Raw genomic sequence first — 24,966 nt, 5'->3', positions numbered from 1 at the left:
TGGGTGCCGTGGTTCATGCCTGTAATCCCAGTACTTTGGGAGGCTGAGGCAGGAGGATGGCTTGAGCCCAGGAGTTTGAGACCAGCCTGGGCCACATAGGGAAGACCTGGTCTCTACAAAATTTTTTTTAAAAAATTAACTGGGCATAGCAGTGCACACCTGTGGTCCCAGCTACTCGGGAGGCTGAGGAGGATCGCTTGAGACCAGGAGGTTGAGTCTGCAGTGAGCTGAGATCATGTCACTGCACTCCAGCCTGGGCAACAGCGCAAGACTCTGTCTCAAAATATATGTATATATAAAATAAAATAAAATTCTTCAGCATCTTCTCATGGCTTGGACCTCAGCCTGATCTCAAGATCCATGGTGACCTGGCCCCAGCTCAGTTTCTCCCCTGACCCCTGACACTCCAGTCATCCCCAACCAGCTCCCGAGACAGAAAGCTCCCCAGGAACTTTCTGTCATGATCATTTTAGGATGGGAAGGTCCTTTGGAGACCCCATCTGGGTCCGCGATTGTGCCTTTACATTTTTCCCTGGTGCCTCCTGTGCTGCCAACTTGGAGACTCCTAGAGCAGATCGCCCAGTGGGCTTCTACGTGCCACTTCCTCTGCCTGGGTGTGCCTTCTTCCTTGCCCAACTGGAGAACTCCTATTCATGCGAACTCCTATTCATGCCTCAAGACCCAGCACCTAACTCCTTTATGGAAGAGAATTGATTTCCCCCTTCTCTGTGTCACGCTACCCAGTCTGTTGACATTCATTGCTGTGTATTGCCAGTATGTTTTCAATAGAGTCTCACCTATCAATGTAGGATTATGAGCTCTTTAAACGCTGGCATGGGCAAGGCACGGTGGCCCACGCCTGTAATCCCAGCACTTTGGGAGGCCGAGGAGGGCAGATCACCTGAGATCAGGAATTCGAGACCAGCCTGGCCAATATGGTGAAACCCTGTCTCTACTAAAAATACAAAAATTAGCCAGGCATGGTGGTGCAGGCCTATAATCTCAGCTACTCGGGAGGCTGAGGTGGGAGAATCACTTGAACCTGGGAGGTGGAGGTTGCAGTGAGCCAAGATCACACCATTGCACTCCAGGCTGGGCTACAGAGCGAGACTCCATCTCAAAAAATCAAAAAACATTAAAAAAAAAAAAAAAAAAGACTGGGATGGTGTCCTCTCCATTACTCTAGCCCCATCACCTAGCATGTGCCTGACATGGAGGCATGGCTCAGTAAAAGAGTTTGGAGTGAGTAAAGAAGAAGCTTGTAACCAAAGAAGTCTTTTTGTCCTACAGAAGAGTTTCCTCTAAGGGAAGAGAAAGGCCTCACCTACTGCTGGCACTGAGACGTTCCCCAAGACACATATTCTCTGTCCCCTTTGGGCTACTGGCCCTATCTCCATAGCAGAGAGGGCACCATTTACTTTTCTTCTTCTTCTTCTTTTTTTTTTGTTTTTGAGACAGTCTCACTCTGTTGCCCAGGTTGGAGTGCAGTGGCGCGATCTCGGCTCACTGCAACCTCCACCTCCCAGGTTCAAGCGATTCTCCTGCCTCAGCCTCCTGAGTAGCTGGGATTGCAGCTGTGTGCCACCATGCCTGGCTAATTTTTGTATTTTTAGTATAGACGGGGTTTCACCATGTTGCCCAGTCTCGTCCTGAACTCCAGAGCTCAAGTGACCTTCCCGCCTTGGACTCCCAAAGTGCTGGGATTATAGGCATGAGCCACCATGCCCGGCCACCATTTGCTTTCTTGGTGGTTTGGCTTGTCTTGGATTGCGGGTATAGGAGACACACTGGGTGGGAGGTGAGGGTGTGTTCTCTACATGTTGATTTAATAGTTTCTGATCTGAGGACATTTGAAGGATGCCAAGAAGGCCCCCTGCTGAAAACTATGCTCCCTACCCAGGTGCCAGGGCTGGAAATTTCAGCACTAGACATCCTCTTCTCTCTCCACAGTCCTTCTATTGTGTATTATCAGGGGCCACAGTGAGGGTCTGGGGCCCTGCCAGCTTTCCCCTTGTGTCTACAGGATGGGCCGCCCCCAGTTCTGGAAATACGAGTTCGGTGCCTGCACCGGCAGCCTGGCTTCGCTGGAGCAGTACTCAGAGCAGCTGAAGGACATGGTGGCCTTCCTCTTGGGCTGCAGCTTCTCCCTGGAGGAGGCCTTGGAGAAAGCAGGGCTCCCCAGAAGAGACCCAGCAGGTCACAGCCAGGCGGCTGCATACAAGGTAGGGACACAGCCCACAGCCCACAAGGGCAGAATGGCCTGAAAATGCAGATCAACTTACATCTTCCCGGGGCAGAGAGAACATGGGCACGGGAGGTGGAAAACCTAAGCTCCAGCCCCAGCTCAGCCACTTTCTAGCTGTGCAACCCAGGAGAAATGATTGATCTCTTTGAGCCAGCTTTGGTCCCACGCACCTCTGGGACCGCCGTGAGCACCCAGTGTGGTCGTTCTTCATGGTTCAGTGCCGTAAACCAAACCCGCTTGGGATTTCTCTGGCTCCTTTAACTTCAGGCACCTCAGAAAGATTTTTATTAATCCTCCCTGGCTCGGGTGAGCCTCAGCCCCGGGGAATGAGCCTAGCTCTGTCAATACCCAGGGATTTGTGGCAGAGCCTCGGCCAGGCAGTTCCTCCTGGGTTAGGTCTCTGGCCAGAAAGCTGGGTCATGTTCTTGGCTGGAGGTTGCCTCTGGCAGTCACAAACACAGCACAGCCGGCCTCTCTGGGACGTGCCTGCTGTGCCTCTTCCAGCCCTTACTTGTCAAGGTGAGTGCACTCGATTCCCTGGTTCCACAGATCCTTCCTGGACATCTGTTGGTGAAGTCTGAGAGTTCACTCTGCTCCAGCAGTGGTCAGCCAGCATAAACAGCCAGGCTCCAGGTTTCTTTATTTATGGAGGACTTGGATCAGAGATTTTGTCTTGGACTCTGGGACATTTATTAAAATGTCTTGGTTTGGGCTTCTGCCAGAGAGGCCCCAGCTGCCTCTGATCAGAAACAAAGCTGCCCATAGTCTGTGCTGCCCTCATGGGTGAAGTGTGTGCCCGAGCGGTTCTCTTGAAGCTAGGGAAGGGTGGGGATGGGACCCCAGCGGCTGGCGGGCACCCACAGCAGGCTCTGGCTCTGGAACACACCACTCTTTGTAGGAGGTGGGAGCTGAGAGGGCCCCATGGCTCCACATGCAGATTCTCATTTTAGATGAGGAAACCGAGGTCTAAAGAGAGAAAAGGACTTGCCCAAGTCCCAAAGCTCAATGGGAACCCAGAACTCCTGGCTCCCATCTGTACAATGTCAATAGCAGAGATGTGACAATTAAATGATGCTTTGCAGTCACAGGGTCTGCTGATATGGAAGCTGTTTGTTGCCTACAAAGGTGCAAGTAAGTGCCCATAGTGAGTGCTCAACACGGCCTCACTGACCCCGATGCTTATCAAATAACTTTCATCTAATATCGACACCTCTGCCCATGGGCTCCAGGGAGAGATGGCCAGGCAGCCATCTGGGATTCCATTGGCCACCCCCAGACGGAATGTGTCTCAGCCTTGGGGAGCACTGCCTGGGTCTGCCAGTGGCTCCAGCACGTCCCCTCTGCTGGGTGCCATTATGCAGACACTGCTGGCAGGTACACTGAGGTTCCATCCCGCTGCCGCCAGGGTGGTGATAGCAAGCTCTTTAGGTGGTGGCCAAGACTTCACAGTGGATTACAGTCCTGGCCATGTCCTAAATCTTTCATAAGCTCTATTGCAGGCACCAGAAACCATTCAGAGGGTGGGGTGGGGAGCGAAACACCAATGAAAGTCACACCGATCAAAGCAGGCAACATCTGTGAAGGCAGGAGGAACCAGGCCATGCTCCATGGGGTCTGGGGACAGGCTTGTCACTGGTGTGGATTCAGAAGGCAGAGTGGACACCAGCTCTTACTGTGATGTTCTCAGTTGCCTCCCTCTGCCCCTGATTCACCAGAGGCTGTTTACCTGTGCTCCACAGCCTTTGCAGTCGCTGGAGAAATTCAGAGCCTCCATAATATTGGATAGAAAAAAAGTACATTTTTCTTTTCCCTCCCTCCCTCCTTCCCTCTCTCACTCCCTCCCTCTCTCCCTCCCTTCTTTATTTTATTTTATGTTTATTTTATTTTATTTTTGACAGTCCTTACTCAGTTGCCCAGGCTGGAGTGGTGCAGTGGCACAATCACAGCTCACTGCAGCCTCAACCTCCTGGGCTCAAGAGATCCTCCCATTTCAGCCTCCTGAATAGCTGGGACTACAGGCATGCACCAGCACACCCAGCTAATTTATGGGGTTTTGTTTGTTTGTTTGTTTGTTTTTTTGGTAGAGATGGGGATTCGCTGTATTGTCCAGGCTGGTCTTGAACTTCTGGGCTCAAGCGATCCAAGCTTCTTGGCCTCCCAAAGTGCTGGGATTACAGACACGGACCACTGTGCCCAGCCTCGTTTTTGTTTTCATAGCCTCAACCCATATTTAGCATTTCCTTCAATTATGAACGTAGGCAGCAAACGGCTGTCGTATCAGCAGACCCTGTGACTTCATGGCTGGCAACGGAAATCACAGATATCTTCATATCACATTAGAGTTCTTCCTGATGTCTCAAAAATGTCCTATATGCTGATCACTACTTCAAAGTTACAATGATAGTCGAACTGGCATCTTGTTCCTTAGGCTGCGACTGAGGAAGCACACATATTGTCTCACATTTTTCCTTTTTTTTTTTCTTTGAGATGGAGTCTCGCTCTATCACCCAGGCTGGAGTGCAATGGGGTGATCTCGGCTCACTGCCACCTCTGCCTCCTGGGTTCAAGCAATTCTCCTGCCTCAGCCTCCCGAGTAGCTGGGACTACAGATGCGTGCCACCATGCCTGGCGAACTTTTGTGTTTTTAGTAGAGACGGGGTTTCACCATGCTGGCCAGGCTGGTCTCGAACTCCTGACCTCGTGATCCGCCCACCTCGGCCTCCCAAGTGCTGGGATTACAGCTGTGAGCCACCGTGCCCGGCCACATTTTTCTATTATTTGATAACTGTGCTTGCAGGATAATTGGTTTCCTTTAGAATCCTGTGCATTTTCTTGTATACAGTTAAAAGCATTACTTTGACCAGGGGTCCACAGCTGTTCTAGTCTACCAAAGGGGTCCGTGGCATACGAAAAGTTAAGATTCCCTATTTTAAACCAGTAATTAGCAGCAAACTCCCCCTCTCTATGTCACATAAAAATAGAAGCTAATTTCTATAACAGCTACTCCTCCTTCATTTAGCTGCCTTGAACTCTTGGTGCTCAGAGCTTGGATCTGTGCTGATTCCATTTTTTAACATTTTCACTTGATTTTTTTTTTTTTTTTGGTCAGACAACGGTGCCTTGTGTTACCCATGCTGGCTTCTGCTGCCCTCTGGTGGTCACAATGAGGCCCATTCCCAAGGACAAGCTGGAAAGGCTGGTGCAGGCCTGCTGCTCCCTGGGGGGTGAGCAGGGGCAACCTGTTCACATCGGTGACCCAGGTCAGTGTCTCTCGCTCCTGCCCATGATCCTGACAGCCTCTCTTGGAGTTGGGCCTGAGGAGCAGACAGGAGCTTGGCATGCTCCTGAGCTCCCACGGCTTGTCTTTCTTTTTACCAGGGGTCTCCAGGGGCAAAGGCCCTGAACAAGGCTCAAAGGCTCCAGCAGCTGTCTCGGGGCTGGGCTTACAGATGCCCCTCAGGTTTAAAGGTGCTGCCCTTGGCAGAATAGCCAGTCTCACTGTGGTGTAAGTTTACGTATATCATATCCTCTTGGGTTTTTACAGAGGCTTAATATATATATATAGGAAAAAATATATATATATAAAATGAATATATATTGGGTTTTGTCCACAATTCCTGGCTCATAGCTCCTAAAATTCTTGGAACTTCCAAAATGCTATATTTTGTCTGATAGGTTCAGGGTAGGGCTGGTCACCGGAAAGACTAAGGTAGGATTAGAGGGTTGGGACTTTCAGCTCCACCCCTCCCCCCAACCTCCAGGGAGGAGAGAGGGGCTGAAGGTCAAGCTGATTACCCACAGCTGATGGTTTCATCAGTCATGCTTATGTCATGAAGCCTCCGTAAGACCTCAAGAGGATAGGCTTCCGCGAGCTTCTACATAGCTGAAAACATGTAGGTTCCTAGAGGGTGGTGCCCAGGGAGGGCACGGAAGCTCCGCGCTCCTTCCCCCACACCTCGCCCTGGGCATCTCTTTATCTGTATCCTTTGCAATATCCTTTTATTTTATTTTATTTTATTTATTTTTGAGACACAGTTTCCCTCTGTCACCCAGGCTGCAGTTCAGTGTTGCAATCTCAGCTTACTGCAACCTCCGTCTCCTGGGTTCAAGTGATTCTCCTGCTTCAGCCTCCCAAGTAGCTGGGATTATAGGCGCCCACTACCACACCTGGCTAATTTTTATACTTTTAGTAGAGATGGGGTTTCGCCATGTTGGCCAGGCTGGTCTTGAACTCCTGGCCTCAAGTGATCTGCCTGTCTTGGCCTCCCAAAGTGCTGGGATTACAGGTATGGGCCACTGCACCCTGCCTGCAATATCCTTAATAACAAACTGGTAAACATAAGTAAATGTTTCCTCAAGGTCTGCGAGCTGCTCCAGCAAATTAATCAAACTCAAAGAGTTTGGGTTTCATCAAACCCAAAGAGGGTTAATCAAACTGGAGGCCAGTTGGTCAGAAGTTCTGGAGGCCCAGACTTGCAACTGGTGTCTGTAGGGGGGTGGCCTTGGGGACTGAGCCCTCAACCTATGGGTTCTGATGCTATCTCCAGGTGGAATGGAATTGGAGGGAACCCAGCTGGTGCCTCCTGCTTGATGGTGGGGAGAAACGCCCACAAATTTGATCACAGGAGTCTTCTGTGTTGGTGACTGTTATTGTGGTGTGAGAGCAGAGGAAACACACCATTTAGATACAGTTTTTTTTTCTCTACACGCTCACCCACTGGGGAGATCTTTGATAAATGTAAAGCTCCTATGAACTTCCAGTGAATCTGGGGTTGGGGGAAGCCAAGGGTGGCAGCAGGGCTCTTTGTCCAGAGATTTGAGCTCAAAGCAACGTCTAATCTGGGCTGCTATTCATTGGTGTATTTGGGTAGGAGATGGCTTTGTTCCAAATGTTAATTTGAGCTGAAATCCATTGATCCCTGGCATATTAACTCAATCTGACAGTGAGTGAACAGATCCAACATGAAGAGCCAATATCAAGAAGCTGTGCAGGCCTCTTAGAGGGCCTGGTGAGAGTTTGAGACTGGGCCTTGGATGACGGTCCAAGTTTGGTGTACCTGAACTTGCTCAGCTGCATAACCAACAACATTAGACAGAACCTACCCTTTTGTGAAAACGCAGTCAGCACTTGCTAGCTTCATCACATGAGGGTGATTGCAGAGCCACCCACCAGGATGGTGTCTGCTAAGGAGTTTTATCATTAGTGGGGATGGATTGGGCCCAGCACATCCATCTTTGCTGTCTTCGGGATTAGGTTGCTGCTGGTAGTCAAGCAGCTGAGGTTAGGTGCATGAGATGTGACCCAGCCTGGACCAACGTCAACCCCCCAAGGCTGGCTTTGGTAGCAGTCTGCATGCACAATGAGAGTACTAGGGTCAACACACCCAAGGATCCTTCCAGAAATCACGCCATGAAGTTTGAGATTCTGTGTTCTGAAACCAGCACTCCATATGGACTGTAAATTATGGAGAACCCTGAGTTGTCAAAGCCTCAATCTCTATTCTCCTTCACCTCTTCCTCAAATACCATTTACAATAATCCTGCAATTTGAGTTTCTGTTTTAGAGAAAGAACCATGAACTACTCAACCAGTTCTAATTGGATGCTCCCTGCTGAGGGAATTACATTTTCCTTTTCCATCTGCAGAACTGTTGGGAATCAAAGAGCTTTCCAAACCTGCCTACGGGGATGCCGTGGTGTGTTCCCCCGGGGAGGTTCCAGTGTTCTGGCCTTCTCCACTGACCAGTCTCGGAGCTCTCAGCAGCTGTGGTATGTTGGGGGATACTGGGGCAATCGCTCTGCCCTAGGATGGAGCCCAGTGGGGTCTAGTTCTTGAAAGCACATTCTCTCAGTACAATGATTTAAAAATAAAGCCATAAAACAAAACACAAAACAGAGGCCTACAGCTACAGTGATTCTCTCTCTGGTTTCCTTCTTTTATTTATTTATTTATTTATTTATTAAGGCAGAGTCTCACTCTGTTGCCAGGCTAGAGTGCTGTGGTGCGATCTCGGCTCACTGCAACCTCCAACTCCCTGGTTCAAGCGATTCTTCAGTCTCAGCCTCCTGAGTAGCTGGGATTACAGGCACGTGCCACCACGCCCAGCTAATTTTTGTATTTTTATAAGAGACAGGGTTTCACCATGTTGGCCAGGATGATCTCGATCTCCTGACCTCGTGGTCCGCCCACGTTGGCCTCCCACAGTGCTGGGATTACAGGTGTGAGTCATCATGCCTGGCCTGGTTTCCTTCTTTTAAATCCCAGGGCTGGAGCACTTTGTCTTACAACTCAATTTTTTTGTCGTTGCTGATTCTTTGGTTTTGTTGAGACACAGTCTCACTCTGTCGCCCAGGCTGCAGTGCAGTGGCATGATCTCGGCTCACTGCAACCTCCGTCACCTGGGCTTAAGCGAGGGAGGCATGCCTCAGCCTCCCAAGTAGCTGGAATTACAGGTGCATGCCACCACACCTGGCTAATTTTTGTATTTTTAGTAGAGACGAGATTTTGCCATGTTGGCCACGCTGGTCTCGAACTTCTGGCCTCAAGTGATCCTCCCACCTTGGCCTCCCAAAGTGCTTGGATTACAGGCATGAACCACCGCATCCAGCCTTAAATATGTTTTGATTAAATGTATTTCCTTCCTTCCTTCCTTCCTTCCTTCCTTCCTTTCCTTCCTCTTTCTTCTTTCTCTCTCTCTCTCTTCTTTTCTTTTCCTTTCTTTTCTTTCTTTCACAAGGCCTCACTGTATTGCCCAGGCTTGAGTTCAGTGGCATCGTCATAGCTTACTGCAGCCTCAAACCTCTGCAGTCAAGTGATCCTCCCATCTCAGCCTCCCAGGTAGCTGAGACTACAGGCATACGCCATCATACCAAACCAATTTTTAGAATTTTTTTGTAGAGATGGCATCTTGCTACAATGTCCAGGCTGGTCTCAAAGTCCTGGGCTCGAATGATTCTCCTGCCCCAGCCTCCTGAGTCATAGGGATAATAGGCAGGAGCCACTACTTCAGCCGTTTTAATTAAACATATATTTGTATCTGCCGAAGCATCCCAGCCCATTCTAGCAGGAAAACTCACCTTTAGCTTGGCTTTTTGAGACATTTTGGAGATTGATGGGGCCTTGAAAACAAAGGTGAAGCCAAGAAATGTAACTAAACAAGTAATTTCCCATAATATTTGCAAGGTGATTATAAACAAGGCCTGCAGCAGTACATTTTTTCCAAGGCCTAGGTGATATTACAATGAAGAGACACACGAGGGCGCCCTCCTTAGCTCACAGTACGATAGGAAGGGGACAGAAACATGAAAAATAACAGCCATTGCAGACCATGGTCATGGACACTGGAAAATTCTGGCCAGGCCAGTCACACTTGCACTGTAAGCATAGAATCTAGTGTTACTTTAATTTATTTTGAAAGCATTCATGAGAGTTCAGCTATCAGAGTTGCCTCATGCGAGGGAAAGATCATCCCTAATGTGGTGAAGAGGCATGGCTACCAAGATCCACAGGATTCCATTCGTTCGTTTATTTAAGTACATGTGTTGAGAACGTGCTGTGTGCCAGGCATGCACCCAGGCCTCGGGAATACAGTGCTCCCTGGGACAGGATGGAGTCCTCTGGGCGCTCATGGTCTTTTCTGAGTGTGTGTGTGGGCAGTGTGTAGACACATACACCCAGGTTTAGTAAACGTCCCCCAGCCCACTGGCCTCACCACTTTCCCACCATCAGCCTTGGCAGGTGCCCTGCAGAGGAGATCTCACTGCCATGGGCACCCCAGCATGTTCCAGCCCTTTAATTCTAACAGCGATAGCACAGTTGATCATAGATGAGAACAAATGACATGAGACAAGGACAACCTTGAATCATTCTCAAACTTCCTTTTTATTTTTGAGACAGGGTCTCACTCTGTCACCCAGGCTGAATGCAGTGGCAGGATCACAGTGCACTACAGCCTTGACCTCCGAGGCTCAAGCAATCCTCCCACCTTAGCCTCTGGAGTAGCTGGGACTGTAGGCATCAGGCATGCACCATAGAGATGGGGTGTCACTATGTTGCCCAGGCTGGTCTTGAACTCCTGGGCTCAAGCGATCCTCCCACCTCAGCCTCCCAAAGTGCCGGGATTATAGTCATGAGCCACCGTGCCTACCTCGAACTTCAATATTTAAACTTCGATTAACAATATATTATTTGCTGCAGACCTCACAACTGATGGGGGCAAAACTGTGTCGTGCTCTGAGCCGACTGTTCTGACGTGTAGCTGGCTTTAGGTGCCATCCAAAACACAGACAAGCGATGATTACATTCTTCAGATTCATGACTTCTTCCCCTTACACATCAAATCTAAAGTTTATGTACCTGTCAGATTTTTATTTTGAAGTGCTGGCTGACTCTGGCTTTCTATTAAATACGAAATTTTAAGCCAGGCATGGTGGCTCATGCCTATAATCCCAGGACTTTGGGAGGCTGAGGTGATTGGATCACTTGACGTCAGGAGTTCAAGACCAGCTTGGCCAACATGGTGAAACCCTGTCTCTACTAAAAATATAAAAATTAGCCAGACGTGGTGGCACACACCTATAATCCCAGCTACTTGGGAGGCTGACACAAGAGAATTGCTGGAACCGTGGAGGCAGAGGTTTGCAGTGAGCTGAGATCGCGCCACTGCACTCCAGCCTGGGTGATAGAGCGAGACTCTGTCTCAAAAAAAAAAAAGAAAAGAAAAGAAACTTTATTGTTCCTATGAAATCCAGTATTTACTCAATTCACATGTGCATTTGTTGAACACCTATTATGTGCAAGGCACTCTGTGGGATCCTGAGATGCATGAGCAATGGTCGCTCTTCTCCAGGAGCATACATCTGAGTGGAGATGAGTATTCAAGGATGATAATGACACTGAGGAAGGCAGAAGAGGTAAATAGTATGGTATTAAGCACTTAATGAGCCAGGCACAAGAAACTAAGAATGAGTAAGATACTGTGTGATTCAGGCCAGGCTCCATGGCTCATGCCTGTAATCCCAGCACTATGGTAGGCTGAGGTGGGAGGCTTGCTTGAGCCCAGGAGTTTGAGGCTGCAGTGAGCTTTGTTGCACCACTGTACTCCAGCCTGGGCAACAGAGAAAGAGCCTTGTCTCTTTAAAAAATTTATATATGAGGCTGGGCGCAGTGGCTTACGCCTGTAATTGCAGCACTCTGGGAGGCTGAGACAGGAGGATCACCTGAGGTCAGGAGTTCGAGACCAGCCTACCCAACATGGCAAAACCCTGTCTCTACTAAAAACACAAAAATTAGCCAGGCATAGTGGCACACGCCTATAATCCCAGCTACTCAGGAGGCTGAGACGGGAGAATTGCTTGAACCCGGGAGGTAGAGGTTGCAGTGAGCCGAGATCGCACCACTGCACTCCAACCTGGGTGACAGAGCAAGGCTCTGTCTCAAAAAAAAAAAAAAAAGTATGTGTGTGTGTGTATATATATATGGTGTGTGTGTGTATATATATATATGGTGTGTGTATATATATATGGTAGATATATATACACACAGTGGATACATATATATGGATAATATGTATATGGTGCTTGTTCAGTTATACAAACCATCATTTATTGAGGGCTTACTCTGAAACAAGCACTTTGCTGAACACTTTTTAAAAACTTATTTTTTTTTACTTTTTTAAATCACATGAGTGTGCTAAACACTTTTTTTTTTTTTTTGAGATGAGGTATTGCTCTGTTGCCTAGACTGGCATGCAGTAATGCGATCTCGACTCACTGCAGCCTCTGCCTCCCAGGTTCAAGCAATTCTCCCACCTCAGCCTCCCAAGTAGCTGGGATTACAGGTGCACCACCACGCTGGGCTAATTTTTGTATTTTTAGTAGAGACAGGGTTTCATCATGTTGCCCAGGTTGGTCTTGAACTCCTGACCTCAGGTGATCCACCCTCCTTGGCCTCCCAAAGTGTTGGGATTACAGCCATGAGCCACCGCGCCTGGCCTGCTAAACACTTTTACGTACATTTTCCAGTTTCTTTCTGACAACAGCCATATGAGGCATTATCATTGCTTTACAGTCAAAGAAACAGGTTTAAAGAATAAAGTCGGGCCAGTCGTGGTGGCTCATGCCTGTAATCCCAGCATTTTGGGAGGCCAAGGTGGGCGGATCACCTGAGGTCAGGAGTTTGAGACCAGCCTGGATAACATGGTGAAACCTCATCTCTACTAAAAATACAAAAATTAGCCGGGTGTGGTGGCAGGTGCCTGTAATCCCAGGCATCCTGAGGTGGGATAATCGCTTGAACCCAGGAGGTGGAGCTTGCAGTGAGCCGAGATTGTACCACTGCACTCCAGCCTGGGCGACACAGCAAGACTCTGTCTCAAAAAAAAAAAAAAAAAAAAAAAGAATAAAGTCAATAAAGTCACATCCCAAATTCAAGTATGTTCACAATGCTAAAACCACTTCTTAATAACTATGCTACAGTGTTTCACATTGCCTGAAATCTAACAAGGAAGAGTCTTTAAAGAATAAAATTAACAGGCCGGGCGCGGTGGCTCAAGCCTGTAATCCCAGCACTTTGGGAGGCCGAGACGGGCGGATCACGAGGTCAAGAGATCGAGACCATCCTGGCTAATACGGTGAAACCCCGTCTCTACTAAAAAATACAAAAAACTAGCCGGGCGCGGTGGCGGGCACCTGTAGTCCCAGCTACTCGGGAGGCTGAGGCAGGAGAATGGCGGGAACCCGGGAGGCGGAGCTTGCAGTGAGCTGAGATCCGGCCACTGCGCTCCAGCCTGGGCGACAGAGCGAGACTCGTTTCAAAAAAAAAAAAAAAGAATAAAATAACAAAAACGAAAGCAAAACGTAACTGCCATAAGGAAAAATAGAAACGATGCTCAAGGGGGTTCCAATCTAACATCTGCTGGAAAGCAAAGCAAGATGGCGTCATGAGTTTTAAGATCCAGTAAATACTTCCTGATCTCCATGGTTAAACTGATGGAATTACCTAGAGCTCTAGCTACAGCTGTGGCTGTATCTCACTTCTTTTCAACCCATAGTCAACTCATCTTTACTTTCCTAGAGATTAGAGGCAGCTGTGTAAATGGAACTCGATGTAGCCATAAACTAGCTCATTCTGGCCTTGGTGCCAACAGGTGGTATAGGGAGTGCTTAGGCTGAGCTGATGACTAGGCGCCATCTTGCCTATCAGCAGTGGGCTAGATGAGGGTAGGCTGGACTTGATGAAGTGGCTGGGCTCAGATCCTCCTGTTATGTGTTTTAGAGACCCCTCTGGCTTTTGCCAGCATCCCAGGCTGCACAGTTATGACTGACCTGAAGGATACAAAGGCTCCAACTGGTTGTCTCACCCCAGAGAGAATTCCAGAGGTCCATCACATTTCCCAAGATCCTCTGCACTACAGCATTGCGTCAGTGTCCGCTTCTCAGAAGATCAGAGAACTAGAGTCTGTGATCGGCATAGACCCAGGTAAGAAACAATGCATTTGCACCTGGAGAAACCGACCACTGACATAATTTTCAGTGAAAAAGGCAGGATGCAAAATGTATCCACAGGATGATTTTTTAAATGTTGATACTGCATATAAATCTCAAAAAGACTAAAATTAAATACACCAAAATACTGACATTGATGGTCTCTAGGTAGTGCTATTATGAATGATTTTTTTTTTTTTTTTTGAGACAGGGTCTCACTCTATTGCCCAGGCTGGAGTGCAATAGCGTGATCTCGGCTCACTGCAACCTTTGTCTCCCGGGTTCAAGTGATTCTCCTGTCTCAGTCTCCTGAGTAGCTGGGATTACAGGCACGCACCACCACACCTGGCTCATTTTTGTATTTTTAGTAGAGATGGGATTTCACCATGTTGGCCAGGCTGGTCTTGAACTCTTGGCCTCCCAAAGTGCTGGGTTTACAGGCGTGAGCCACTGTGCCCAGCCTTGCTTTCTTCTTTGTGGCATTTTCTTTCTTTCTTTTTTTTTGAGATGGAGTCTCACTCTGTCACCCAGACTGGAGTGCGGTGGTACAATCTCAGTTCACTGCAACCTCCACCTCCAAGGTTCAAGTGATTCTCCTGCCTCAGCCTCCTGAGTAGCTAGGACTATAGGCACGTGCCACCCCACCCAGCTAATTTTTGTATTTTTAGTAGAGACTGGGTTTCACCATGTTGGCCAGGCTGGTCTCGAACTCCTGACCGCAGGTGATCCACCCATCTCAGCCTCCCAAAGTGCTGGGATTACAGGTGTGAGCCACCACACCCAGTCGTTTTTGGCTTTTTCTTGTTGTTCTAAACTTTAACACTAAACATGTGAGGAAGTTCGTTGAGTTTATTTGCTGGGCCTGTTGCCAGCCAGAAGCAGATGGAGTTAGGTAGGTAAGAAAAAAAGAGAGAATGGTTTCTAGGTAGGCAACTGCCACCATTTTAAAACAGTTATTTATGTAGTTTATTATTATTATTATTTTTTTTTTTTTTTTTTTTTTTTGAGACGGAGTCTCGCTCTGTCACCCAGGCTGGAGTGCTGTGGCCGGATCTCAGCTCACTGCAAGCTCCGCCTCCCGGGTTCACGCCATTCTCCTGCCTCAGCCTCCCGGGTAGCTGGACTACAGGCGCCGCCACGTCGTCCGGCTAGTTTTTTGTAGTTTTTAGTAGAGACGGGGTTTCACCGTGTTAGCCAGGGTGGTCTCGATCTCCTGACCTCGTGATCCGCCCGTCTCGGCCTCCCAAAGTGCTGGGATTACAGGCTTGAGCCACCGCGCCCGGCCTAGTTTATTATTATTATTTAGAGATGAGAGGGCGGTGTCTCACTGTGTTGCCCAGGTTGGTCTTGGACTCCTGGGCTCAAGTGATTTTCCCGCCTCAGCCTCCCAAAGTGCTGGGACTATAGGCATGGACCACCCAGCCTGTCCTGTATGGATTTAATGATGTCCCTGATCTCTCCCTTTTGTGCCATTGCCCTGGGGTTGGGCATGGAATAGATTATTTGTATACTAGGCAGCAGGGATAGTGTTAGGGGCAGGATTACTTCTCTGGGGATCCCTGTGGGGCAGGACCCTACAGCCACAGCCTCACAACAGTTTACAGTCAACTTGTATATTGTATAATGCATCTCAGAAGAAGGATAGCCCTTCTGTGGCTTTGGAACCGCTGGCCTTCTGTATGTGGGAGAGGGCTGGTGAGATCCCCTAGGGGACCTGCTGATTCCAATTAGTTATTTATTTTATTTTATTTTATTTTTTGAGACAAGGTCTCACTCTGTTACCCAGGCTGGAGTGCAGTGATGCAATCTTGGCTCACTGTAACCTCCACCTCCTAGGCTCAAGAAATCCTCCACCTCAGCCTCCTGAGTAGCTGGGACTACAGGCCGGCACCACCATACCTGGCTAATTTGTTGTATTTTTAGTAGACACGGGGTTTTACCATGTTACCCAGGCTGGTCTCAAACTCCTGAGCTCAAGTGGTCTGCCCACCTCAGCCTCCCAAAGTGCTGGGGTTACAGGCATGAGTCACCGTGCCTGGCCCTGCTGATTCCAGTTAGAAAGAGGTTTGCTGAAAGCTGGCTGAGGGGCTTTTAACTTCCAGCTATGTCTTCATTTAAGGGCTGAATTTCTAATCCCAGGTGGCCAGCAGAGCCTGCAGTTTCACCTGCCATTGTGCGTGGTAAATTCCTTTGTTGGCAAACACTCATGAGAGAATGACAGCGTAGACCATACCTCAGTTTCCTCATCAGCGTAACAGGAGTAATGACAATTATGCCTACCTCTCTGGGTTGTGATGCAAAAAAAGGATAATGGTGTCACCTACCAAGTTGTACTGTGCCAGGCATCAGGCTGCCAGCAAGCATTTAAGCGTTTCATCTTATTAAAGTCTCCCAATGACTCTATGTGGAGGCAGCTATGATTAACTTCATTTACCAGGTGAGGAAACTGAGGCAGATAAGGTGCAGAGACTTACCAGAGTCCACATACCTAGTAGGTGGTCAGGGCAGAACTTGAACCCATGTCTGCTGACTTCAAGCCCATGATTTATAAATGTCAGCTAAATTAGAATCTGAATGTAAACGGTAAGTCACAGTCTTGCCTGGGCAGTTGGAAGAGTGCTCCAGTGACTCCTGGTTCACACACCAGTCCGTCTTCTGGACCTTCTCATGGGCCGTGCTCCTAAACCTGGGGTACAAACCACCCTTGGCACCTGGAATGACTGAAGAGAAGGCATATGTGGCCTCCCCACCGGCCCACCTGACTCTCATTCCCCAGAGTCAGGTGGACCAGTGGGGAGATGCAGGTAGCTACCTGGATCAATGGTGGCTGACCTCCGTGGAGAGCTGAGGGGTGAGGCCAGCCTGCACATCAGCGGTCAGCTCTCTGGGCCAGACTCCCAGGGCCCAGACAGGACTGATTCCAGTGCCAGTTTAAAGCCTATGGCAGCTGGGCAGAGCCCCAAAACAGACAGGCTGAGACCTTCCCCTGCTGGCCAGCACTGTCACGAATCTGACAGTGCAGACCAGTCCTAGAAATGCCTAATTCTTGGGAGGCCGAGGTGGGAGGATCACTTGAGGTCAGGAGTTCAAGACCAGCCCGGGCAACGTAGAGAGATCCTATCTACAAAAAAATAAAAAAATTAGCTAGGTGTGGTGGTGTCACACACCTGTGGTCCCAGCTACTAGGGAGGCTGAGGTGTGCAGATTACTTGAGTTCAGGAGGTTGAAGCTGCAGTGAGCCATGACTGCACCACTGTACTCCAGCCTGGGCAATAGAGCAAGATGTGAGAGAGAGAGAGAGGGAGGGAGGGAGGGAGGGATGGAAGGAGGGAAGGAGGGAGGGAAGGAGGGAGGGAGGGAAGGAAGAAAGAAAGGAAGAATGGATGGATGGATGGATGTACAGATGGGATCTCCCTGTGTTGCCTAGGCTGGTCTTGAACCCCTGGGTTCAAACAATCCTCCCCCCTCAGTCTCCCAAAGTGTTGAGATTACGGGCAGGAGCCACCGCTCCTGGTGCTCTGGATGGATATATTTTTTTAAAATTTCTGCCGTACCTTCTCCTTCACAAACATTCTTACCCAAGCCGATGGCTCTCCATTTAGCACAGGGTCATGAGGGAAGATGAATTATTAACTCTATCATTAGCTCAGATTAAAAAATAAAAGTAATTGGGAAGTAAATTTATTGCAGACGTGTTGCACCCACTGCTTAATAAAACGAGCTAAGCGTTCAGCCACAAACACCATCCATCAATGCTGTGCAGACTGCCAAGACGAAGCTTGAAGGATGACGCTGGGGGAGGCAGATTTACAGTTGTTGGATGTGTTGATGTCATCTGTTAAGGACTATCTTTAATCCTCAAGAACAACAGATGCTTTTGATCCCCACTATATTAAATAAGCAGATAGAAGATTCATAACAGTGTCTTGAGCATTACTCACTGGGCATAAGAATAGGCCCACTCAGTCATTTTTGAGAGGGTGTTGGCTTGCATTTGAGGTGCCTGGGGAATATGAGGGATATAGGGTTTATAGTAATGATTTTAGCACTGATGATAAAATCATCGTAAATGTATTGACTAATTTACAGTTGACCAAGTTCTCACTCTCCTCTTCTCCCTCTGGTGCTCACCATGCCCTAGGAAGTAGGTTACATCCCAATTTTTTTACTTAAAAATGTTGTTATTCTTCTCCTCGCCCCCCTCCGTTTTTTGAGACAGTCTTGCTCTGTCACCCAGACTGGAGTGCAGTGGTGCGATCTCAGCTCACTGCAGCCTCTGCCTCCCAAGTTTGAGTGATTCTCCTGCCTCAGCCTCCTGAGTAGCTGGGATTATGGGTGTGCACCACCATGCCCGGCTAATTTTTCTATTTTTAGTAGAGATGGGGCTTCATCATGTTGGCCAGGCTGGTCTTGATTTTCTGACCATGGATTAGGTGATAGATCAGGTGATCCATCTGCCTCAACCTCCCAAAGTGCTGGGATTACAGATGTGAGTCACCGTGCCTGACCTAAAATTTTGTTTTACAAATGTTCTGCTGTTTTATTTATATGCTGTTATTTAATGCCAAAAACAATGCTGTGATGAACATCCTTATGACTGTTTGTGAACATGCCCATAATGACTTTGTTAGGAATAGTGGGCACGAGAAGTGACTTGCTGGCTCCAGTGGAATGCACAAATCTAAGACAGAAATCACCCTCCAGATAGCACTGCTCCAGTGTCCACGCCTCCCAGCACACTATGTGAGGGGCCATGTCCCCGTGACCCTCCTATACCTGGACTACCTCCCATTCTCCATGTGGGAAAACTGAGGCTCAGAGAGGTCAAGGGATGAGGCCAAGGTCACACAGCTACAATATGCCAGCACCTGGACTGGAATGCAAGTTTCCTGGTCCTAAGTCTGGAACTGTTCCTCCGTAACAGAAATCCAAACCCCATGTCTTCTTTTTTTTTTTTTTGAGACAGAGTCTCACTCTGTTGCCCAGGCTAGAGTGCAGTGGCATGATCTCGGCTCACTGCAACCTCCACCGCCCAAGTTGAAGCGATTCTCCTGCCTCAGCCTCCTGAGTAGCTGGGATTACAGGTGCCTGCTACCATGCCTGGCTAATTTTTGTATTTTTAGTAGAGACGGGGTTTCCCTATGTTGGCCAGGCTGCTCTTGAACTCCTGACCTCGTGATCAGCCTGCCTTGGCCTCCCAAAGTGCTAAGATTACAAGCGTGAGCCACCCCGCCCAGCCAACCCCATGTCTTTCATATTCTCCAGGCACCTCAACTGTAAGCCAGTGTCCTCTCACATCCCTTCAGTCCACTGCTGATTTCAGCCACCGCCAGAGTGGAAGTTCTGTGTCACACACTCTGCCTTCGCATGCACTGTTTTGCTCTGAGGTAACCTGAATGTAGACAAAGGCACAATAGGACCTCATGAGAGTGGCTACCTGGCTTGGCGGCCACTGGTGGGCATCTGTAGCACACACTGCAGCTTCCCCACTTGTATCCTCTGGGCCACCTGGGTTCACTTGCATAAAATTATGGGTGGCTCCCAGCATGACAGCCTCTTACCTTAGGGTCTCGGGTCTCTCTGCTCCGTCTGAGGACGCCCTCTGTCCCTCCAGAGTCTCCCTCATCACAGCAGGCACAGCCTGGAGGTGCAGAGGACTCAACGCCCTAACGGGCAGGTGGGTAAATGCCCAGTCTCCCTGTGCTGCGAGGACCTCACCATTTCTTAGAGAATCTCAAGCCGCGCTGAGCCCTCGTTGCCTTTAAAGTTAACTTGCTCACTCACAATCCTTTACTGTTTTTTTCCCCTTTCCCTATCTTCTCGCTTGCATTTCCTGGCATCACCTCCCATTGAAATACTTGTGCCCAGGTCCTTGTGCTAGGGGTCTTCTTTGAGGGAATCCCCAGCTAAGACAGTACTGTTTCCCTTCCCTCTTATATTTTCCCTGTATTAGTTAGGGTTTGCTAGATTGCTGTAACCTAGAAGCCCTGGGATGCTTTGCTCAAATACAACAGAAGTGTGTTCCTCTCTCACACAGCAGACCAGGGCGGGTCTTCTAGGGTGAGTGTCCTGGGTCAGCAGGAAGGGGACCCTGCAGGTCTGCCGTTACGTCCTGTGACCCCCAGGAGGTTCTGGCTGTCAATACTCCAGCCGCCAGGAAAAGGGAACGAGCTTAGAGGTGCATGTGGAGGCACGTGTGGAGGTGCGTGTGCAGGTGCGTGTGCAGGTGCGTGTGCAGGTGTGTGTGGAGGCGCGTGTGGAGGTGCGTGTGGAGGCGCGTGTGCAGGTACGTGTGGAGGTGCGTGTGGAGGTGCGTGTGGAGGTGCATGCCAGGCCCAGAGGTGGCATGTGTCACTTCCATCACGATCCAGTAGAGAGAACCCAATCTTGCAGCCATACCTGACTGAAGGGAGGCTCCTCAGTCATTTACCCCCTTCTCTTTCACTGCTGGGGTCAGGGGGGAGGGGTAGAATACACTGTGATGAGCAATTTGCAGTCTCTGCCGCAGTCCTCAAAAAAAACAAAGCAAACAAAACAAAACAAAACCCAAACTGCTCTCACTATAAAGTTTCTACTTTAAAAATAATCACTTTTGGCTGGGTGTGGTGGCTCACGCCTGTAATCCCAGCACTTTGGGAGGCCAAGGTGGGAAGATCGCTTGAGCCTGGTAGTTTGAGACCAGACTGGGCAATATAGCAAGGCCCTATCTTTTAAAAAAGTGCCAACAAAATTAGCGGTATGTGGTGACGCGTGCCCAGCTACTCGGGAGGCTGACGTGGGAGGATCACTTGAGCCCAGGAGTTCAAGGTTGCAGTGAGCTGTGATCGTGCCACTACATTCCAGCCTAGATGACAGAGCGAAACCCTATCATAAATAAATACATAAAAACAATTTGAAAAGTAAAGATAGTTAGTTTTACATTCTATTTTATTTTTGTCATTTCAGGGAACCGGGGGATTGGACACCTGCTCTGTAAAGACGAGCTGCTGAAGGCCTCTCTCTCGCTGTCCCATGCCCGCTCAGTGCTCATCACCACTGGGTTCCCGACGCATTTCAATCATGAGCCTCCAGAAGAGACAGATGGTCCACCAGGAGCTGTTGCTCTGGCCGCCTTCTTGCAGGCCTTGGAGAAGGAGGTAGCCATAATCGTTGACCAGAGAGCCTGGAACTTGCACCAGAAGATTGTCGAAGATGCTATTGAGCAAGGTGAGCAGTGAGATGCGCTTGGTCCGTTTCCCCAGATGGGCTTTGTGGACGGAAGCTGGAGTGAATCCACATCTGCAGCACAGAGCATTCTCCTTCCAGCTCACAGCTCCATTGTAAGCTGCATAGCCTGATTTTATAGACGAAGAGACTGAGGCTTTGAGAGGTCCAGGGGATTTTCCCAGGTGGAAATGGCGAGCTGGAATTTGAACTTGGATCCACCAGGCTCCAAAGCGTGGGATCCTTCCTGCACACCTGCTGTTCTCCCTGTGCGATGGGGGGAATGACCTGCCGAGTATTAGCAACGGGGGCAGCCCTGGACCACCAGAGCTGGGGAGGATAGTGGAGTGTGAAGTGGCTGAAAGGCTCAGACATCCATCCCACCTGGTTGTGATGGGCAGGGCTGCACCTGGAGCACCCAGTGGGTGTTATTGCTGCAGGTGTTGGAGACTCAAAGCTGTAATTCCACTATACATGTAACCGAATCAGCCTCAGGTTCAATGTGAACAACCGCTACTCACCGCACCTCCATCCTGCAGGAAGTGTTATCAGGCATGAGCTGGAAGCCTGGTGAATCTCACCTGCCTCCCACTACCGATCGCTCTGTGTCCCTCAGAATGCATTCTTCAGAGGTATGTTTTTTCCTTTTAGCATTTAAAAAGGGCTTTAAACCCAGTAAGGCATACCCTAACGCAGCCATTGTGTCAGAAGTTTCCAAAAGCCTGTGTCTGTACATGCAGAATCCATTTCATGCAGCAAATGCGTGTTGAACTCGAGTATGTGCCAGGCACTCTGTTAGGTTCTTGAGATCCACCCGTGAGCAAAACTGACAACAGTCCTGCCCCCACAGAGAGTATCTTCCAGCAGAGTGTGACAGACAAGAAACAACATGTAAGATGTAGGCACAGTGTGTTCGAGTGATGATGCCATGGGGAAAATGGACCAGGATGAGGAGACTGGAGAGTGAGGGGCTGGGCGGTGGCAGCAGTGGGGGACAGCTGTCACTTTAAACAGGATGGCCAGGAAGATCCCCTGGAGGAGGTGGCCTTTGAGTCCAGAATTCAGGTTGATGATGAGGGCGTGAGGCTTGGGCTGGCTGAGGGAAGGACATCCTGGGCTGTGGCCATGGCTGGGGCAGAGGCCATTGGGTGGAGTGGGGGCCCAGTGGGTTTAAGAAAGGATGACATGCTGGCTGACTGGCCTGGAGTAAATGAGGAAAAGGGAATTGGCATGAGGGACAGAGAGGTAACAGGGACCAGATGGGGCAGGGCCTCGCAGGACCCTGTGGGCAGCTGGGCTTTTGTTCTGGGTGAGATGGGGAGCCCGGGATTTCTCTGAGTAGGGGACAGCCGCGTTCTATGTGAGTTGTAAGCGATCACTGGGGTGCAGAGACAAGAGTGGAAATGGGAGACTGGTGAGTTATGGAAGGTGGGAGAGGAGGACGGTTTGGAGTGGGGGTGCCTCATGGCATATCCCTTCAACCCCACTTCTGATTTCAGCCGCCACTGCGGTGGAAGTTCTGAGTCACATTGACCCAGTTGAGCCCTGCCATAAGCTAGGGCCCTGCAGGACCTCTCCAAAGCCATGTGGAATCACTGGCTGATGGCTTCAGGGCACCCTCAACCCCTGGGGGACAGGACCTGAGGTTAAGTGACCTGTCCCCTGTCTTTTGGAGACACACAGGTCCTAGTGGAACTGAGCCCCCACTCTGTAGAGGAGCAACCTTGAAGGTGCATGTTCCCTCCTTCCCAGCCTCACTCTCCCTGTTCCTCCCACATGCTTCCTGGCACCATCTCCCAAGAGACTATCTGCATCCAAGTCTCAAGTTCTGGTTTCAAAGGAACTTAAAGAGACACAAGGTATAGATACAGAGGGCAGGGGGTATTGTGAGAAGTAGCCAGATGCTGTATCTATTTTGCAGTCAACATGATTTCCAGATGGATGGGATATGGGTGTGAGGAGAAGGATCAGGGCTTGCTCTAAGGTTTGCGGCCTGGTAACTGAAAGGATGGAGTTGCCGTGAACCGAGATGGGGAAGACTGGCATGTTTAGGGGTAAATCAAGAGTCCAGGTTTGACATTTGCACCCTGATGGAGGGATTGTAAAATGATGCAGATGCTATCAAAAACAGATGGCAGTGGCTCAAACAGTTAAAAATAGCAGATGCCATAGGGTCCAGCAATTCCACTTCCAGGCATATACCCCCCAAAAAGGAAAGCAGGGACTCAGAGGTATTTGTCCCCCCGTGCTCATAGCACTTTATTTGCGATAGTCAAGAGGAGGAACCAAACCAAGTGCCCATCGATGGATGAATAGATAAACAAAATGTGGTAGATAATTATTACTCAGCCTTAAAAAAGCAGGAAGTTCCAACACATGCTATAACATAGATGAACCTGGAGGACATCTTGAGAAGTGGATTAAGCCAGTCATATTGTATGACTCCACTCATATGACGTGCCTGGAGTAGGCAAACTCATTGGGCAGAAGGTAGAATGGTGGTTGCCAGCAGCTGGGAGGAGAGGGGAATGGGGAGTTGCTTATAGGTACAGGGGTTCAGTTTGGAATGATGAGAAAGTTCTGGAGATGAATAGGGGTGATGGTTGCACAACGATGTGAACATACTTTATGCTACTGAACTTGAAAATGGCTAAAACAGGCCAGGCGCAGTGACTCATGCCTGTAATCTCAGCACTTTGGTAGGCTGAGACAGGCGGGTCACTTGAGGTCAGGAGTTCAAGACCAGCCTGGCCAACATAACAAAACCCCATTTCTACTAAAAATACAAAAATTAGCCAGGTGTGGTGGCACACACCTGTAATCCCAGCTACGTGGGAGGCTGAGACACAAGAGTTGCTTGAACCCGGGAGGTGGAGGTTGCAGTGAGCCGAGATCATGCCACTGCACTCAAGCTTGGGTAACAGAGTAAAATTGTGTCTCTAAATAAATAAATACATAAATAAATAGGCTAAGATGGTAAATTTTATGTTGCATGTATTTTACCATAATTTTTAGAAGAATGCATGTTTGACCTGTTAGGTATGAGGTGTCTGTTAGACACACAGTGGAGAAGTCAAGGAGGCAGTTAGTGATATATAAGGGGTTCAAGAGAGCAGCATGGGCAAGGAGAAATTGGGAGGCTGTTGGCGTGTCGGTGGGCTCCCAAGTCAAGATACTGGGTGAAATCACCGTGGAAATAAATGGAGGCAGAGCAAAGGACCCAGGATTGCATCCTGGGTTTCCCAGTGTTAAGAGGAGGAGGAGAAGGGCGGAGCAGGTAGCGAGGGAGATGAGAAGGAGCGGCGCTGAGGCCAGAGGAAAGGCAAGGGGCTGTGTTTCCGTAGAGCAGAGAAAGGCCTCAGGAGGAAGGGCTGACAACGGCGTAGAGCACCACTCGCAGGCCAACCCTCATTTCCGTCGGACAACGGTGTTGCCGGGTATTTTCAGCTGCCCCCTTCCCAGAAGTTGCTCTGCCCTCTCTGCTCACCTGACAGCCTGGCTTGGAGATGCCTGCCAGACTCCACTCAGAGCTGGGTCTTGTCTCTCGTCCTCATGGGAGCTCAGAGGGTGGAATTTGCTATATTGGATTTTGCAGAACTTCCATTACATTTGGATGAAGAATGTAAAAGCAATTTGGCCTTTTAATGAAAATTATTTCAGCTCCCTCCCGTCTTAAGCTCTGTGTGGAGACTTCGTCTTTGGCCAGTGAATATGCTGGGATTCTACCTCAACCTGCTGTGAGATAGATCAGTTAATGAAAACCAAGTTCATTTTATTTTATTTTGGGATTTTTGTGTATTTCCCACGTGTTCTACAACAATATGTGTTCTTTTTGTAATTAAAAACTCCTATTTTTAAGAGTCAAATTCACTTTGATTCACTTTTGGAAATCACTCCAATATAAGTAAGTAACCCAAGGCACAGACTCTGGGAATTTCCTGCAGTTGTTCTTGACCTTCCCTGAAGGTATGCAGGGAGGTAGGGAGTGAGTGGGAATTTGGGGTGAGAATTGGAGCTATGAAACTGGCATATATA

At 49.1% G+C, this 24,966-nt stretch overlaps 1 protein-coding gene across 9 annotated transcripts in view; it reads left to right on the top strand.

Annotated features, from left to right (window-relative positions):
• The window catches only part of DGLUCY (D-glutamate cyclase), a 161,316-nt gene that overhangs the window by 111,935 nt on the left and 24,415 nt on the right, over positions 1-24,966 (top strand). For all 9 annotated transcript variants that reach the window (XM_033191602.1, XM_033191603.1, XM_033191599.1 and 6 more), the window contains 5 exons: positions 2,024-2,222; positions 5,355-5,505; positions 7,891-8,013; positions 13,520-13,723; positions 20,674-20,934. In XM_033191602.1, the coding sequence (XP_033047493.1) occupies positions 2,024-2,222; positions 5,355-5,505; positions 7,891-8,013; positions 13,520-13,723; positions 20,674-20,934 (938 nt within the window). The remainder of the gene's footprint in view (positions 1-2,023; positions 2,223-5,354; positions 5,506-7,890; positions 8,014-13,519; positions 13,724-20,673; positions 20,935-24,966) is intronic.

Source organism: Trachypithecus francoisi, unplaced genomic scaffold (genome assembly GCF_009764315.1).
Source record: "Trachypithecus francoisi isolate TF-2019V2 unplaced genomic scaffold, Tfra_2.0 Lachesis_group3, whole genome shotgun sequence".
In the NCBI taxonomy this organism is placed as follows: Eukaryota; Metazoa; Chordata; class Mammalia; order Primates; family Cercopithecidae; genus Trachypithecus; species Trachypithecus francoisi.
The sequence above is the reverse complement of the archived record's forward strand: the minus strand, read 5'-3'. Positions and strand labels throughout refer to the sequence as shown.